Source organism: Sinohyriopsis cumingii, chromosome 2 (assembly GCF_028554795.1).
Source record: "Sinohyriopsis cumingii isolate HCF-2022 chromosome 2, ASM2855479v2, whole genome shotgun sequence".
NCBI classification, from domain to species: Eukaryota; Metazoa; Mollusca; class Bivalvia; order Unionida; family Unionidae; genus Sinohyriopsis; species Sinohyriopsis cumingii.
Window position 1 is genome coordinate 38554693 of NC_142962.1, and position 20457 is coordinate 38575149.

General features: G+C 33.6%; 1 protein-coding gene across 2 annotated transcripts in view; it reads right to left on the bottom strand.

The window, feature by feature from the left end:
* The window catches only part of LOC149804678 (bromodomain adjacent to zinc finger domain protein 1A-like), a 95091-nt gene extending 75660 nt beyond the window's left edge, over positions 1 to 19431 (bottom strand). For both annotated transcript variants that reach the window (XR_016416440.1, XM_089942940.1), the window contains exons 1-6: positions 19095 to 19431; positions 18667 to 18942; positions 10727 to 10822; positions 5009 to 5104; positions 1698 to 1785; positions 370 to 571 (exon numbers count right to left, since the gene is read on the bottom strand). Coding sequence is in view for 1 of the 2 variants with exons in the window: in XM_089942940.1 (XP_089799066.1) it covers positions 370 to 571; positions 1698 to 1785; positions 5009 to 5104; positions 10727 to 10822; positions 18667 to 18942; positions 19095 to 19207 (871 nt within the window). In the remaining variant the exon portion in view is untranslated. The remainder of the gene's footprint in view (positions 1 to 369; positions 572 to 1697; positions 1786 to 5008; positions 5105 to 10726; positions 10823 to 18666; positions 18943 to 19094) is intronic.
* Positions 19432 to 20457: the final 1026 nt, after the last annotated feature.

Below are 20457 nucleotides of genomic sequence, written 5' to 3' on the forward strand. Positions count from 1 at the left end.
GTCAAGCCTGCATGCTTAAAATAATCTTGAAATGTTGCTTCGACTCAGAAACCCTAAGTTTTGGAGCAATGCCAATTGAAAATTAAAATCCAAAAGAAAAACAAAACTGGATCAAGTAACAATTAATTACTTTTAGAGGAATGAAAAAATCTGAAAAGATAGCTTTGTAGTTTCTTTTAAAAAAATTTAGTTTCAAATAATAAAAAATCAATATGTTTCAATACTTTACTTTATTAACATGTAAATCACAATGAAATGGAACATATAAAACAAAGTTTTTTCATGCAAAACAACAGACTGAATTAAATAAGATTTTAAATTAAACCAATAGTTGCTGAAATGAAAACGGCTGTTAGTGTCTTGTCATACCAACAGATTCTTTCTTCGGCTTATCCTTATCTTTCTTGGGTTTTGGTTCTTGTGAAGTCAGCTCAGAAATGGTGTGTGTAGCAGTCAATTTACCACTTGAGGTTCTCTTCTTGATTTGTGCAACTTCAAACTTTGGTGGTGGCCCAACAAAAAAGTCCTCAAACTTAACCTGGTCAATACCCAGCTTCTGCTTTGTATCAGCCTGGATGAAAAAGTGTACAGTGATTGTCACATTATATGCCCAACTAATATTTAATACATCTCTATGAAGCCACTATCGGGCCATCATGGACCAAATGGGTCTCAATTACCTGGACCTTGTGTCAAGTTATGCATTCTAGAACTAAATTTACTGTTCTGATGTAAAAAAAAATTTATTAGGTATATGAATCAGTCACTGTAGCCAGACTGCAGCGCAAGTTTCTACAATTTCCTTCAATGTTCATGATAGTTATTTTAGTGAGCAAGGAAACCATAGAAAACCACACACTGTCTGACTTAACAATGACTAACTCAAAATACATAATGCTGAAAAAGTAAATGTTTATTGAAGCAATTATTAAATCTAAAAACCAAATATGAAAAAGGGCACAGCCTAAAATGAATACTGAACATGTGGGAAAAACATTGGGGGTTTACCAGAAAAGGATGGTGCTAGCAAATTTCCACTCAAGATCATGCTCTCATGTAACTTTTGTCTTCCCTTATAATCTACTAGCTTGTAAATTAATTAATTTTTGAGTTAAATATCAACTGAAACTAAAATGTTATCAATTTAATACAGTACAAAGAACTTCATCCACTTTTCCCCTTTAGAAATTGATTACCTTTCATTGTAAATTCAACCTCTGAAATATGTTATACTAACAAACACTAATGATCTTGCACTGGAGTAAACAGTAGGGCAAACTGAGAATTGATTCCACAATGAACATTTTGCTTTTGAAATGAATAGCCAAAACATTTTACCTCCTTTAGTGAAGCTAGGTTTCTCATATAGTTTAGAGTAATATCAGATTATTCATGAATCGATTAACTTAAACTATACAGCTAAATTGTTTTAGAAGTATATGATAATTTCTTTTATTTCTATGTTACTAAAAGCTTAATCTACTAACAGTTGCTGAAAAATAAATATATTTCTAATAATAATGCAAAAATCATACTGACTCTAGAACTAATTTAGCATAAAGAATACGTTACTAATGCATATAAGTTAACTTTCCACTGGAAATTAAGAAAAATCTAAATTTGCTTGAATCAAAAATCAAGCCTTATTTTGGACTGCCCGCCCCCCTCCCCAAACTAGATTAGAAAAATGCATGTACCTTGACTGTCCACACTCCAAGTACAGTTTCACAATGTTGTTTCAGGAACAGCTTGCTTTTATCCCTGGTGTACAGGCCTTTCTTTCGGCTGTGGAGAAAAAGAAGATCAAATTAACTCATCCATAAAAAGTTGTAGAGTTCATAGTTTTTCAATTCAGAATGTAAAATAATCAATTCCGACAGAAGATCATGCCTTACATCCAAAGGACACAAATTACCAGACACTGAATGCAAAAAGATGGCCCAAGTAGGCCTGAGATCACTCTCCTGGCTGGATGCTTTTTTCAAACTTTTTCCAATAATGTTGATTGAATATGTTATGAAGATAATTGTTTCAAGTTTCTTAATGTTTTTCTGTCTTCAGCCATATGCCACATCAGCATAATCTGTCTAATGTTGAAAGGTCCTTATGCCAGGATGCTTTGTGTCAGTGTTCACCAAAGTCTGTTCAGCAGGGTTTTTTGACAGTTAGTGGTGGAATGCCACCATTAGCATACATTTCTGACAGCCCTCCATGTCAAAACATTGTCAAATTTGGTTAAATTTGGTTGAGCAACTTTTGACACGAAGTTATGTTGGCAGCTTTTAGTAAAGGTGGCCATATTGGATGACTGATTATCATATTTTGAATAAATCTGTATGGTTTTCACACAAAAATCATAATCACTTAGCTTTTGGTACAACAGAGGTATTTTTTGGAATGGGGGGGCGCTCACCAGATAAAATGTACTTTTGAGAGAGTGACATATGTAAGGTGAAGTAGCTCGCATTTAAAACATGCACAATGGAGAGAATGTTGGCATATCTCTATGCTACATTAATACAATGTGGATGATATTTCTTTTGGATATTGTCCTTTTGGAAATTTTACATGATTTAAGCACACCGCTAACTAAAATGACTGCTCCCTTGTGTTAAAAAATCAGCCTGAATTAGTCTAAAGTACACTATACATAGCAGCTATTAAAATAGGGAAAATGAATTTTGCCAGACTAGACAATACAAGCTTCTGAAAGTCCAATGAATGAATTACCAAATATATAAAATGTAAAAAAAAGTTATCAGCTCTTTTTTATACAATTTACCTCTGAAGTTCAGGAAGTGAAAATGACCAAGTAGAGCTAGCACTTTTTTGAAAGGTGCACATCTGAAGTAAGGCCAAGCTGTATACTCTATAACCCATTGTACACCCATCAATCATACACCAAAATAAAGGGAATTAAAGGTTCTTTGCATTATACCCAAGATATACAAGGTCTTTTTTAAATAGCCAGTATAACCAGTGAGGAAAGCCTGGGAAAATCTTTTTCTTAAAAATCCTAACCCTATGCAAAATACAAAACTGTAGAGCACCACCAATGATCACATACCAGTTATCTTGAGTATATAAATTAGGGTTCAGGACAATGAAGGTTTAATACATTAAAATACAAGCATCACTCATCACAAAAGTTAGGTTACATTCATTTAGCTTTCGGTATGGTTGAATTACTTTGTCAAGATTTATCTAAGAGAAAGCAAAACTGGATCCAGGATATTAGGGGTTTTATGAACAAGGAACTAAAACTACTAAAGCCTGCAAACTTAGTCACAATAACTTAGTTTTTATTATGGCTGAGCTAGTTTTATCAAGATTTAACTAGATATAAATTTTCACAGGTGTAGGTGAAATAGGGTCATAGATCCTAGGTCAAGCAGAATGAAAATACAGAAGTCACTCAAGTGTGCAAATTAGGTCAGTGACCCAGTTTTAATATGCTTCATTAAGTGTAGGTGAAATCTTTGTCTTAGGTATTGAACAATTAAACAAACACACTAACTAATGGAAAAACTATATATCCTCTCCCAACAGTGGTGGAAAGGAGATGTGCTAAAATTAAAGTGGGCAGGTCCATCAATTAGGAGCTACAACTCTAATAAATGATGATGTATCACACTAACAACAAAACTTAGTCAGGGCTTAAGCAATGTCAAAATGCCAATACAATTTTGCTTTAATCCGACAATGACACAGTACACTGAGAATCAAACTCAACCAAAGTCCCATGAACATCAAGCTGCATACCAGATTCAGTTAAAACTCAAACAGAAGTGACTAACTGCGGAAATGAAAATGAAAGGGTCCAACAATCAGATGCATAATGATGTAGAATGATGACAATCAAGTTTCAAGGTCTTGTCAATATCAAGCTGTCGGCTAAATTTAGTTAAAATCTAACTGTATGAGTAGCAGGGCTTGAAATTAGCAGTAGTCCACAAGCCTGAGGCTAGTAAAATTCCAGGCAAACAAGTAACATTCTTAAATTCACTAGTCCAATGACTAGTAAAGTTTCCAATGTCACCAGTCAGCATTTTGTGGTAATGACCTCTGAAGATGCAGCAGGACTAGTAAATTTCTCAGTCTACTACCCTTTCTGACTATATTTATGCATAGTTCAGAATAGTCAGGCTGAAAATAAAGTGGGTGGTCTTGGTCACTCTGGGGATATAATTGATGAACGATGACCAAAACACTGTAAAACCACTGATAATCAAGCCGTGTCAGTTTGAAACACAAAAGAAAAGTAACAATTGAAAGACTAATGACCACTTCATCATTATTTATAACTACTTGCATATATTTTTCATGGTTTGACAATATAGCTCTGATAAAAAAAAACAAGGAAAAATGCTGACAAAAATTTAGCAAAGAACTCATCAGTATAAGCTCCATACAAAATCTGGTTGAAATACAATAAGGCAAAACAAAAATAATCTGTTGTTTCCAGTTGGCAAACCAACCCCATTTTTTATTGCCAACACAATCCCATCAACCAACAGTAAAAGACAAAAACAAAATCACATTTAATATACATAATAAAGAATAAAACAACCTGCCTACCCTCATTTTAAAACCAGTGCAATAGGTAATATACATACTTTTCTTTCTTGGCCTAATAATTAAAGGAGTAAATGTGTGGAAACAAAAAGTGGGGAAAATGGCAGAAGAAAAAAAAATGGGACAACAAAAAAAGAAGCCAAGAATGGAGAATTAACCTGAAAATAAACTGGTGAAACAATATAATATGAAATTCCATTATTAAAAAGAACAAGCTATCACTGACAGTATTTTTTCCCAACTACTCAATCTATTTTTTCTCTATCAACTTCTTGCCTATTAATCTAAAAAATGTATTATCAAATGTATGTTCATGCTGCAATTTTTTTATATATACAATAAGGAATACAATTCCCAAACTACCATCAAAATAGACAAATATATGCATAGCAGTGAAATGTCCAACAATATATACAATTTTCAAGTAACTTACCTTAGTGCTTTAGAATTAACTGTGAATGAGGCAGACTTGCCTTTCTCCATCACAACATACTGCACCTGGTCTGGCTTCAAACATGTATTCTTTGACCTGTAAAGATAAATTGTAAGATTTAATCGTTTTCAAAATCTACATGACGGTCATTAATCACTGCAGACTATGGATTGCCTGCTCAATGTGAAAACAATTCAAGATATTAAGTGTTCACTTCCAGAAGTGAATATCCACTATGTCTGGTGGATGAACACTAAATCTAGTGGACATCTACTTGACCTAGCAGAACCACATTATAGACTATACTGCAGGTTTAGTGGCTTTTATGACACCCTTCATGACTTAATGCACTAAACAATCAGATTGGAAAACCCACTAACCATAAACTTGAACATGGCAGGTGTCAATTTCTAACCTTGACCTGAACAAACTATACAGTATTGACACTGTCTGTGGCATTTATCAGCTAATTAGTTTGGGATATATATATATATATAGATGTAAATCTGTAATGTAGAAAAGTATATGAGCTTTTATGTTTTCTTGGATATCCTCACACCATTATCCATGAAAATGTACATCATGAAAACTGCTCTGCTACCCTATTGATCAGCTACATGTACCTGTACCTGGTAACATTTACATATGTAGAAATTTACAAAATGTTCTTTATCAAGCATAAAATTTAATAATATTCACTATGCATTTCATAAAATTGCCTGCTGTACTGGTTTTTAATTTGCTATAGTTTCCCTTTAATTTCCACACTAATTCCCAAGGCCACCTTTAAACAATTATACAAATAAGCTATAAGCAAATAAAAAAAGGGCACCATCTTATCAGACACATAAAGACATTCATGTCAGATAGCTATTACTCATTACACTCATCCTTTAGACAATGTTATAACAAGTGAACAGCTTCATTTTATTTAATTCTTAGAATGGAAGATAAACTTTACGACTATATAATGACAATAAACAGCAATTACACATGAACACTATACTATCTATATGGCCAAGAAAAAAATGTGTACCTAATGCACTGGTTTTAAAATTAGCATAGAAGGGGGGGGGGGGTTTTGCCATAGAGGGAAAAGTGCGAGGTTGGCAATGAAAAACGGACTTTTGGCCAACAGGAAACATTTTTTTTAGCCTAACGATAAAACTATCACAAGCATAAATGTTGAATTCAGAAAGAAAGAATAACAAAATTATGAGCGATGTTAAAGATTCAGTAAAACTGCAATTTTATATCACCAATCTGTTAAATGTACTGGATTCCTCACAAAATGCTCAGGTTTTTCTTGAGATTCCAGAACATAAAGTCCATAGTGTCATTATAATTCTATAGCACCTTTAGACAAGAAGCCTAAGCAGCCCTCAAATGACTTACCTGCCGGACATTAGACTAACAACCAATTCCAGGAGCAAATGACAAATAAATCAGTAGATACCTTATTATTTTCTCTGTCAATTACGCTTATTGTGTTTTTTTTTAAAACAGATGTTTCAAGGTTTGATTAGTTTTGATATCATAATCCTTATCTGATGGCACATTAGCATCATTGGCCAAAACTGAAAAGGACTTTCTTCCAGGATACTTTCTGTGAAAGCTGATCACATTCTAGAAAAGCAGCAATTTGGATAAAGTTGTTTTTGTTTTTCTGTTGTTAGTAATACTGACCATATCTGCTTGTAGATCTGCATCATTTGTATGTAATGAATTGCCGTTATGCTAGGATGTCTCCTTTTAAATTATATCAAATCTTTTAAGCAGTTGTTGACAAGAATTTTGTCAGCATGGTTTTATTGCTAGCATTAATTGTGTGTTTGATGGTGGATTGGCATCATTTGGACAAAATGAAACCCCTTCAAGCCATGATGAATTCTGTCAAATTTGGTAAAGTTGTATCAAGTAGTTTTTAGCAGATCTTCTACTTTAGAGTAATGGTGGCCCTAATTTATGGCAAATCTGCATCATCTGGTTTTTATGTCATAATGCTTTGTCAGATTTTGGAAGATTCTGCTTAAATATTTCTGATAATTCTTTGAAAGCTCTTCTTTTTAGCAATGGAATCCATATCAGATCAACAGATCAGCATCATTTTATTGTAAAAATTTGAAAGGCTTCATAAAAGGATACCTTAAACAGGATTCCTGCACCAAAATGATTGTTATTTTCCAATTTTCCTGGAGGTTTTAAGGAGAAAATGACAAAATTCAGGAGTCATTTTTAAAGTCTGATATGTTGATTAAGAAACAACACTGCAGTTGAAGGCACATGTGCAAAAATCTGTTACCAGACTCCTCCATGGCTACCAACGTAATATGACAATCATTGCAAAATTGTTCACTCTAAAGTTGAAGTGGAAAAATAACATTTTGTCTAACAACAGTTTTAGTTTAGCTTTTAAATATCAAATTTCAGAACATTTTATGACAAAAAGTTATTTTCAAGATGGTGCAGGAACTGGTTTACATTTGGCTGAAATAAATACAAAATTTGTCCTGTTAAAATGTTTGTTAAATTATTCTAACAGAATTTAAATATTTATAAATATCAATAAAGCTAATGAAATCCATCTATTAATAGAACCTTTCATTAGTAACACTGTGTTTTATAGAAACACTGTTTCAAGTGTGTAAGCCACCTTATACTTTCTTTGACAATGCTATCTTAAAAAAAGCACCCCTTCTACAATCCCAGGCAGTATGTCTGGTTCCACTTCTGATTTTTCATTATGTACAAATATGCAACAGAGGTCTCGGAAACACTTGTACTGGGATGCAAAGTTTTTATCTAGGAAGCAGAAAATCACTTATACAGGAGTCATCCATAAATGGGCTTCAAATTCAAAGGACTGCCTTTCCTGCTTCAACCACCTGCTGAATGGGAAAATGTGATGACCAATTGACCATTTTAGCTGTGCTGATATTTACAATGACAGGATTCAGTGGCTTAAAGCTAAAAGACCCCCTGACGTGCATGCCATTCTTATAAGAATACATCAAAAGAAAATGATGCAATAGCTGTTGGGTAAGTTCAAAAACTTCAACCTTCAACTAGCTGCTAAAGGTGGGAGAAATGTGCTGATAATTACAATTACTGAATTCAGAGGCTGAAAGACCCAGAGATGTACATGTGGTCATTGTAAATATCAAACGAACAACTTCAGCTTTCATTGTTGTGTTCATTTCCAAGTGTAGCTGAATAAGCAGTGCATGTGACCTCAAAAATCAAAACCATTGAGACTTAGACAAAAGGCAGTTTTGCAATTTGGATAATTATTTTAGGGTTAAATGGTAAACTGACAAAGATTTAATATGATTCAGATAAGTGCGAAGTTGCTAGAACAGATCATTCAGATGAAACAGTAAACACTTGTAAGAAACTGTGGTGACTGGGATAAGACCTTTCCTCGGACTGACAAAATTCAGCCTCACTCACATGGAGAAACATGAACTATAAGTCAGTGGTGTAAAGGATTTGGAAAATTAAATTTAGTAGCAACCACTGGTTCTCCTCAACTGGACATTTAGCCACTGCAAATATGGTCAATATGCTTCTTGGAGGGGACTGCAACTTTTCTGGTGGCACTCACTCCTTTTTTTATAACAAAAATAGAAGTCATGGACACTTAGTTTTAAAATCCTATGTAGACCTCTGTGCACGAGAAGACAAGAAATACATAACTTTTTGGAAGGTTTTGTGTCCCTTTTGTCCTGAAAATGTACCACTTACAGAAAATTCAAAAAATTAACAGCTTGATAATTCAGACATTTAGCATCACAAAATACATGCAGTTTTAAGCATCTGAGATGCTCCTGTAAAGCTAGTTTGGTTCCCTGACCAAATCCAATCCACCTAATATGAAACCAGGGATGGTCCTGGCTTTTAAAAATCTGTTGCCAAAAAAATCACCAACTTCAATATTTTGTCGCCAATTTTCAAAAAGTGTCGCCAGAACAAGTAGTGTACATTTTTTCAAGTGTTAATTTAGTCTGTTAATGTAACAGGCAATGAAAATTACAAAAGATGGGTTAGTTAATACTCTAATTACAACAAGCATTAACAAAATGTTACAAAGTGTTACATGAAGATCCGTTGTGATGTTAAGGCTGCCCACTTGTTGAATGTAGTTTCAAAGTCTAATTTTTCACATCTGTACATGCTGATTCTCATTAAATTCTCGAGAGATGAGATGCAGAGTTTACTTCTGATGTCAGTTTTTATGAGGTTCATCTTACTGAATCCACCTTCACAGTCTACAGTGCTGACAGGTGACACCAGTAGTCTCTCAGCAGCCACCCGCCCCCCCTTATGGCTAGCTTCACAAAGCTTGTAGTGAATTGCTTCCTAAATCCCAAGAATGATCACTGAATGCTGTATAAATTTTCTCGACAAGCAAAATAGGATCTCCATTCCCACGAATGAAACTTACATGAGTCAACACCTGACAATATTGGACCGTATATATAAGCATAAATTCACACCCAATTTAGGGATTCTTTCATTCCTGTATTTTGAGAAATAAATAATTATTATTAATTATGCAAAACTGTTTCTTTTTGCTATTTCTTGTTGCGGAGTTTAAGTCTCTGCAGCCGTAACACGGATCGATGGCAAAAGGAAAAGATCAATGAGTAAAATGCTGCACTGGTGACAGATATAATTGAGATTGAGATTTTTTCCATTTGCTTTGTATTTATACGCAGTAGTTGGTACTTCAAAGATTATCAGTTTTCTATGAAGGTTCAGCAAAACTATTGTATTAGTATATGTAAAAAAAAAAAAAAAAAAAAAAAAAAAACAGAAGGATTAGCCATTCAATTAATTGTATCTGTTCTATTTGCGTCTTCAGAAGTCGGTCACTTGTAGGTATAGTTCAGTAGCATGACTGACTGTATCACAGCATACAGTACTCAGCCCAGATGTCAGCATAAACAGATTATGATGTAACAATGCACTGTAAAGATGGGGTTGTCAATACGAACAAAGGATCGTTTGTGTAACAGATTGATTCCAATGCATTGCTTAGTCAAGTTTGTGGCTTCCTTTCATTCTCCCTTTTAATTTATCCAGTCCAAATCCATGATTGTATTTACAAATTAAATAAACAAAAAGTCTATCGCCAAAAAAATCGCCAGATGGGATATTTTAGTCACCAATAAGGAAAAAAAAATCGCAATTTGCAACATTGGCGAAGCCCAGGACAATCCCTGTGAAACCCAGATTCAAATCAAACGCCAACAAGCCAAAAAAGTGGTTCCTCTCCTCTACATTGCCAGTTTCCTCAACACCAACACGCTTGTGTACAAAGGCATTCTTCATGGGCACCCTCCTGTCTGATGCAGCGTGCAGCCAACATCTTGGCCCAAAAAATGTTGCAACCTTAATGATCTTTGACCAGTAGTGCTAAAAATGGTGAACTTTCAAATGATCCAAAACAGGTGAAGAACAGGTCAAAAAATGTATTTTTGGGGCAAAGCCTTAACAAAAGTAATTCACAGTACTGATGCAAACCTCCAGCATACAATAATATTATTCCAAACATTAAGATGAATACAGTGAATGATGGGAATATACAGGACTTTCACAATACTGCAACACATGATCTTAACATTGTTAATGACAATGACAGTCTCTGTCAGAAAAAAGATGCCTCTGTCTTACTATTCAGACAAGAAAATAAGAAAGCAGCTGGAAATAATTTACCATTCAGAGTCATCTGACTCATCATCATCATCAATCACGATTGGCCCATTAGCTTGAACAGACGGAGGCACAACTCGCAGAATCTTACAGGTTTTTCTGAAAAATGATATAAATCAATTTGTAATCATTACTGCACACTGTTTATAGTAAAACATGATGTATATTCATTGTGCTAATAATTAATGCACACTATCTTTGTGGCTAAAAAATGTAAAGCTTACAAGTGTGGATAGTAGCTGCATATGGAATGATGAAACTATGACTTGAAATTTCTAAAGGCTATCAAATACAGTAAATAAAGTATGTAAGCTGCGTGTCACATCACATTTCACCAGCTGAGGCATAAAAACGAGCTAAGTGGCACAAATTTAATGCTATTTCTAAATGGCATTTTAAATAATGAGCATAAATCAAATCGAGTGCCAACGGTCTTGCAATAAATGCTTTATCATATGCTCTGGTAACTCATGAAAACATCAACATATTGTCCTTCTGAATCTTGTTCTCATTGCAGCAACAATCATTATAGTAAATACACATGTTTACTAAATGGCTTTACAGAGTAACAAGTCATTCATTAAATGACAAATTGTTTAAGTGCATGAATTTAGTCTCTTTTGTCATTATTTCCACCACAAACTCAATTAAATCTTCCATGACACAGAGGGAACTTTATGCTCGAAAATACATAATTCTAACAGCCTTTAAATACTTTACATACTGGAACCTGGCCAACTACCAGAAGCATTGAATGCTTTCATGGCCAGATACATTGTTTAAAATAGATCTTCATTGCAATCTTAGTTTTTATCAATTGCTAACAGAGACATAGTTGGACATCTACCAATGAAAAGTAGCACACTTTTAAAAAAAATGTCAAACTACCAATAAAATGTGCACACAAAGGGGGCATACAGCATCAAGATTTTGGGGACATGGGATACAATAAGCTGCAGGAAACTTGCAAGCCTGTGCTCAATGTGCATGATGGGGTTCTCAATAGATTTAAAAAATGTGGAGTCATTTGACCCTCAACACCAAAAAAATCTCAAGAATCTTTTTCTTCTTCAAATCATGAACTAATAGATGTAATTGTTCCTTATATGTGGAACAAACTGATGCTTAAGATTTCTTACAACTGATGAGATTTATTCTCAGAATTGTTATTACCTTTTTGTTTCTTTGGAATTGGGGTGTCAGAATGATCAGCAGTGGCAGGTCATTCTGAGACCAAGACAGAAAAGAAAATATACTTCTTTGACACTGGAAATGGTGTCAAAACGATTTTCTTGCATTTGATTCACAATGACAATGTCCTTAAAGTCACGCTTCCATGGCAGATAAATGATTAGCATTGTTTAAAAGGGCAGGTATGATTTGCAAAAATATTCTGAACAGCAACCAAAAATTTATGAATATTGTATTAACACTGCACCCAACCCAAATGGAAACTCCACTGCCAACCTTACCTATTATATATCAGAATAGGATTTTTTTCTTTTGTTCTATTTCCCTCTAACATTCTCACATATCTTACTACACAGAATTTCAAAGGCACGTGGATCAATTAATACAAGCCAGTATACAACAATTCAATAAAACTGGAAGAGGTCTACATGTACTAGTTCACTGCAACAATTTTAAAAAAATATAAAATCAACAACCATTTTGCCTTCTTTCACAAGATCTGGTGACTACTGATGACATTAATTGTGATTATTAAGTTTCACACCTCACAGGCTCTCAATAATCCATCCAGTTTTTTTTTAGCATTGGGAGAAAGCTTATGCTTCAGCATTTGGACATGAACTAAAGTATGTAACAACTGCCATTAAATAATCCTATAAAAACATCTTGAACAAGGTAGGATCATGTAAATAATCCAAAAATCTAAATATTTATTCAAAGTGTTTCTGTCAAAATCATTTTATGTTCAATCTCACCTTTTTTACCTCACCAAAGGAGAGTCAATGTTCATCAAAAGTCTTGAAAGTCATAACCAACTTTGAACCCTCTAATATACTTGTAACACCATCATAAAAGATCCCGTGTTTGGCCTTAAACTCTCCAGATTATAACATTCAGGATTAGAACTGAATTAAATTTCAAAACATGATGGTAGTAGGGTGGTTTTCACGGTTTTTTTTATAAGTTAAGACATAAAGCAGTTACAAGACTATCTTGATCATGAGTATAATATTTATAAAAAAATATGCTTTTGAGTTTGTTTCTAATTAAAATTAAAATAAAGTAAAATTTTATAAATAATAATAATAATAATAAAATAGCTGCAAGTGCTAAGAAATTATTGACCACTAGGTTAGCCTAACAAAATAAAAGTGCATACAAGCATTTTTTGTGGGATCTGGGTAGAGCTGATCGTTTTTTCAAATTTTTAGGTTTCCTTCCATCTTTTTAGGCTTTTTTTCTAGGTTTCTAAAGTCATAATGAAATTTAGGGTTCATCTAGGTTTTTGAGGTCTGCTTCTAACCCTGGACATTAATGTAATCATTGAACAGCACAGCCACACATCACTTTACCAGTCTAAGAATTATGGTCCCCAGTAGACTGGTTCCCAATGGTTAAGGATAGAAAATACACATTTTTAATACTGTAATAATAATAATGATAATAATAATCTTTTACTTTTCAAAAGCGGTAAGGTAAATTTAATCTATAAAATGGTTTGTGTAACTGATGGCATTTAAAACTATTTTTGTCCTACAGCTTGTAGAATCCCATGCATGTTGATGGGCAATCAAAAACTGATATTGGAATGAAGGCTAATGCAATTCTGCTTCCTCTATTATAAATGTCAAAGATGATCTCAAAACATTCCAGACTTATTTCAGTTATGCCCACCTAAGTATGGCATTGGTAACCTGTTAACTTTTCCCAGTTCAAATAAGTTTGCATATGTGTGATATTATTGGCTAATACGGTGTAAGCAGTCATCTAGCAAAAGGTTTGTCACTGGGAACAGTCCATTTTTTTGTGATAGTGAACACTCAACAGAAAATTATGCCAGAGGAAAATCAAGGGTAATTAAGATTGATGCTCTGGCCCAAACTAACATGTATCATAAAGACACAGTGGTTGGAATGTCCATGTGTCAAAAATGTTTCAAATTCCAAGTGTCAAAACCTCTGGGTACACATCTATCGAGAATCCCGCGAAACTGTACCATGGACATGTCACAATTATAGAAAATGCTCACACTGTAGTAATAAAATCAGTGGCTACCAACTCTATAAACAAGATTGATTTAAATATAATGAACTCAATTCTTTTAGGGTAAAAAATACTGCTTTTATAAGTTACTAACCCTCAGGCTAAGCTTAATTGTCCAACAATCACATAGCAAGCAGGGTTCATACAGAATTCTGAATGATACATTCAAAGACCTTTCCCAAACTTTCAAAGACCACAAACAGATTTCCAAGACATATTTTTGCTATAGCTTGTATACAATTTATGTTATATGAGAAAACAACGAATGCAAAATACTACAATATCGTTTAATGATGAAATTGAAACTATAATTAATCAAAAGAAAGAAACCAGGAAAACTTTACTACATCCAACTCTAACATTTGGACAATTTTATTTGTGATTATGGAAAGAAATTAAAATGTTTAGTATTATTTCAATTTTCAAAGACTTTTAAAGACCTCAGGGTAATCTGCTCGATTTTCCCAAGGCCTTGAAAATGCTACTTCATTTTTCCCGAACTGTCAAAGATCTTCAAAGACCATAAGAACCCTGCACAGGTACTGCTTGAAATATGTAAATAGCAACGGATCACTAGGTCAGCAAGAGCAAGGGATAGCATATTATTCATGCTGCACAAGTCAGCACTACTTTTAGGTATCAAACAAAATACCAAGAAAAGAAATAGTCCTGTTCCCCATTCATCAGTCAATGCTACACTTTTGCATGAAACACAATTTAAAGTAGACAATCGTCTTATTGTGGATGGATTTACAGACGTGGAGCTGAATATTAATAATGTACCAGAATATTAAAGACCCTCACAAAAAAATGCAACATTTCCTTGGCAACTCAATTTATCTTTCAGGCAAATGTATAATACAGGAGGGGCTGATCTATATTTAGAGGGATCCCAAATGTCGGTTTTACTGAGCTCTGCACTTTGGGCTATACCAACGAATTTGTTATAAGCCTCAAGTACAATCAATCCCTTTTCTATTGATTCAATGCAATAAATCCTTTCGAACACTGTCTTTTTTTTAAGTTTAATCCCTGTCAAAACTGAACAGTTGAGCACAGATCAGCTGTTAACCTCGATATCTGAATTGCTTACCAATGCCTGGAACAAATTTTAATATTGCTAGTCATTTTCACAGACCTAAAACACTTCTGGTAAAAGAATCGAAATTCAAACAAAGATTAGAATAAACAAACTTCAAACTGAGGAAAGATTGAAGCCAACACAGTGGTAAAATTGTTGATAATTAGATAACATTATGCTTTATGGGTCTATCAAATGAAAGAACAAAATCACTGAATGTCTTTAATTTGCAAAATTCACACGCTTTCTCAGCTGCTAGAAAAACCATCTGCCAAAAAGCATTTTTTGTGGTGTTGAGGTACAGATGTTCATCATTTTTTTTCAAATTTTGGCAGGGGTAGAGGAAGGGGTATAGGTCTCCTGTTTTTTTTTAAAGGCCTTAATAAGTTTTCTGAAGTCAAAATGAAAGTTTAGGTTTTTGAGAGAGGTCCATTTTTAACCATGTATCTATCTAGCAAGGAATACATAACTAGGGACTCAAAAATGCTGAGAACAAACTTGCGAAAATGTTGTTCCATCACAGCAGAAATTTAAGAGAGAAAGAGGTCATGCCCAAAATTTGAGATAGAACAATAAATTTCAAAAGACCACAAACCGTATTGAGCTGTGAAAATATAATCAATTATAATATATATCAACAACAATTTATTATTAGGAGAAGTAGCAGTATTTTCATAATGTTTATGATGGTATTAATTGATAGAATGTATACGTACATACCTACTTTTATCCATTTCATTATTTGCTATAGATAATGTAACATTGTATTCTGGACTTGACCTTATCCAAAATCATGCTCATTTTCTATTTGATCTGAATAATTTTTTATTCAGTGAACAATTTATATATGGCACAATATTTTCCCCAATGAAAAAGGATGAACTGATCCAGCTTGCCAGAAAATATAATCATTCTAAGGCAAAGACTTCTTTAATGAAGCAAGAAATACAAATCTTATGGTCCAATATTTTGTGGATAAGAATTTTTGGGATGAAGGTGCTTTGGATTAGCAAGTCTCCATTTGGCTTTAACTTGCAAAATATAGAATTAAGAATGGTTTAACTATTAGGATTTTTATTTTTGCCCAAGTGAAGGACACTGTATTTACCACATTTTATACTATAACTAAGATTTTATTTTGTAAACATTATGAATCTTCTGGAAGGTTATTATTCATTAGGTAATAGTTTTTTTTGGGAAAATACTAATTGTGACCTGAGATCAAGCAGAGGACTATATAATCATGTTTTTCTATTAATTATTGGTTCAAACTAACCTTTAAGATCTTGTCAGAATAAGCTGTATTATTGTTGTGTCCAGAAATTCATTTGGGCTAGAATTTATTCAAATTATTTAATTCAAGTGATCTTCTCTGGAAATACAAACTGCTCTTCAAATATAACATTCTTGAAATAGAGACTTGAATTTATAGTGAAATTTCAAATAAGGATTTAATTCTTGATTGTATTATTGTGATCCAACAAAAGACTGTTGGTACATCATAATGACAAAGGCACGACAGGCACATCAACACTTTCAGCATTAAAATTAATCTGGCATTCCAGTAAAGTTTATTCAAACTTAATAATAAAGATTCGAGTCTGCAATTATATGATTATTATGGATTTAACCACAAATTCCTTATATTTCCATTTCCACTTTGTATTCTACAGATATAAATTACTTGTTGAATTTTACAAATCTTGTTTCTTCTCACTCTTTTCTATTATTTTTTTTAAAACCATAGTCATGAATACACACACACTGTGTAATACATTACAGCAACTCCCCGAGATATGTAAGGGTTATGCTCCCGTGTGTTGGTTTTTATGCAAGTTGGGTTTTATTATTATTGTTCTTGTGCTCTGACATCATGGTGAAGGGTAACCTCAACAAAACACAACAAATATCCTTAAAATAATGGAAAAAAAACATAACAGAAATGATTTATACATATACATAAGAAATGGAAAAATATACAACAGGAGTGCTGTGTCCTTAATTTGAAGATCACAAAAACAGTAAACTTAGACCAGGCATTAAATCTATGCATGTATACATTCATTTACGTATCTGTGAGTTTACATATCTCAGGGAGTTGCTGGAGAATTTCATATAATTTTCTTCCTTTTGTCATATTCTTTTAATAATTTACTTATGTGATATGTTTAAATGTCTGTTTATTATTCTTGTTCCTGTGCTGAAATTCTGAAAAGCCTTATAGAATTTCCCCAAAAAGTTTAACAAATAGGAGACCATGTATATAATGGTGAAAGAGTGGCAAAGACACAGTTGATAGAAATGTACCAAAGACACAGGACAGAATTATCAAGGAACTTCAAAGACCAGAAAGCATAATTTGCTATTTAGTTGCTGCTGTGTCGTTTGGAATGAAGATTTAAATCAGCAATGTACATATTTGATGGGGATGCCCAAAGAGTGTTTTGAGTTATTGTCAATAGATTAGGAGATGTGGGAGAAAAAGATCTGCTCGTCTCCTACCTTACAGGACAAGCATGATGAAGACAACAGATGAAAACAATTAAAGTTGCCAAAGATCAGCAAGAATATATAAGAAATATTCTTGAAGTATTGTGGATTCCAGAAACTGATGTCTGTGTACATGTGTGTGTCTTTGAACAACTTTTCTCCTTTTACAATAATAGAACTTGTCTATTTATATGTATGTATGTATGTATGTATGCTATCCATTAATACCATAGTAAATAATAAATATTCAAAATACTATCATTAATGATAATAATTATTGTGTAGCATATTTTCAAAGCTATATAGTTTGTGTTTTTTAAACCTTTTCTATAACACTCACACTATCTCCAATTTTTCACATGACAATATGACATCTCTCTCATTTCTGCTACAACAGCACACATTCCTGCAGCTCCATTCCAAGCATTAGTCATTTCCAAGTGATAGTGGCCTCGATGGATGGTTTCCACAAGCTAATCTTAAACTGAGATGCTGCTGCTTTCCATGCATGCATCAGCAATTAAATCTTATATTAACTGCCAATTAATACACAGGTATTTTGTTCTGACAGAAATTAATATTATGTTTATTACTAAAACTGAGGAATATAAAGGATTTAACACTATGGATCGAGAGAAGAGGGGTTATACTTACCATATGGAAACAAAAATCAGTCAAAATAAATTTATTAATTAGTAGTGAGTGGCTTGATCATCCACCTGAATAATGATGCGGAAGCCCCAGCACTGATCATGGCTTATAAAGTTATTATCTAAGTCAGAAATGAACAACTTGTTGGTCTCCAGGTAGAGAATATTGTCCAGAATTTCTATACATGGTATAGCAGTTGTCTTGCACACATTAAACCATAAGAGCTTCCTGCACAGACAATAAACCTAAAACTTTGTTGCTTTTTTCCAAAACTTCACATATAATCCCTGAAAATCTCTTACACAAAATTAAAACATTAATATACACACTGGGTTTAACTATCAAATAAAACCACCTACTGTTATTTAGAGCAATTTCAGTGACTACTTAGGGTTTCTTCGTCTCAAATATTTTGCCGACATTAGAATCGTGTATTATTTTATTCACATCTGTATAATTTATTCTAAGTGAGAGAAAAATGATATACCTCACACCTCCTTTCGTCATCTCTACCATCTCGCCAACAAAGTAACGATCCTTAGTGAACATGAAAACATCATCATTCATATCGACCAGACGGCCACGGTGGGTGAGTGTAGCTAGGTATAAAATAGGCTTTTGAAGATAGTCTGGAAGGGAGGCCAACTGTTTCAGTGCTTTCTTCTCACATTCAACAGCCTCTTGGTAGGTCATCCCGGACTTTCCAGTGATAGAGCAGGACCATACAAGGCTATTACACAGAATAACCCTCTCAAAAAATTTCCTGCCATAGCGAAAAAAGGTACTGTTAGCATGAAAAACATGGCGATCGCAATCTTTTGTTTAGAACGCGAGGAATGAACGACAGATGAAATGACGGAACATACTTAAAATCGAAAGTAGGAAAATAATCGAGAAAAGAAATGAAGTACTCACTCATAATCTCTGAAGATTTCATTTGTAAGTTTACAGTGGAGAACCTCTTCGTCTGGGTGAAGGTCAGGCGGTGGCTTTTCTCTCACAAATTTTTGTCGTCTCAAAAGCGGCATCTTAAATTTTGGAGGGAAACACAAAGGGAACTTTGAGTGGATAAAATGGGTTCACCAAGACCCAAACCTGGTCCACGTGTTTTCGAATATGTTGACTATCACAATTGATCAAAATGAAGTCCAAATATGTCATATATCTTGCCCACAAAACAGATTTTACACGTCCGCGTCACCCGCAGTCTCTTCTATGCCTGGCAATGAGGTCAGACTTCTCCGGCGTGAAAGAACGCAATATCGATGCGATTTCGACAATGTGGTAGGGCAAAATAATTTTTGATATTTTTTATTTGAAATGCTCTTGAGTGATGCGATTAGCTCAGAATAATAGATAAAAGATTCAACTCTTGAAAGGCCATATTGATTAACTTTTCGAATAACGTTTCGAATTTATATAAATAAATTATTTTGGACCTTAAGTTGATTTCATAGAATATCGTACGCATGGGGTGGAGCGTCATAGGGATATTTTGAATTCTGATTGGCCAGTTGTAATATTTGATTGGCGTCATCTAAATTTAGATTACGGAAGCTAGGCTTTTAGGGACTTTAGTAGTAAAGAGCTTGTAAGGGTTTGTAAATCATAACGGATTATTTCAACTTCATGAACATAATTAACAAAAAGTAAATAATTCGTCTCTTCAAATTAAATCCTTTATTATTTGTCAAAATATTTGGCATGAAAATATCCATGTATACATGCAAAATAGATTTTTAATGGAGTTGTTAAGTTTCATTCCATTTACATTAGTGTCATTTGTATCAATCGCATAATAACATAGCCTAAGTCTGATTTGGGCTAGAAACACTTCATTTCTTATATTAATGTTGTCCAAAGATATTGTTAGCTTTCGGATTTATCGAAGCTGGGAATTACAAAACAACAACAGGAGAAAAAAATAGGCGACGTGAAATCTGGAACATTGGTTGCAAATTTCTTTTTTTTTAAGAAAAAAATATCAGCTTTATACCGTACACATAACATTTATGGAAGACATATTTTTTTACATGTTTTGTTTTCAGTCATCACGAACACAGTTCTCAAAATTGAAATGAAAACATTCAAGGCGCTAGTTTCATCTTCGGAATATATACGTACTCGGTCAAGCAAATATTACGCATTCGGAATATCCCCCCCCCAAAAAAAAAAAAAAACGTTACTGCTCTTTTGGAATATTTCATTTGGAATTTTTCATTTTATTATTGGAAACTTCACAGTATATTTGGAGCTTGAATAACGTCTGAAAATGGAA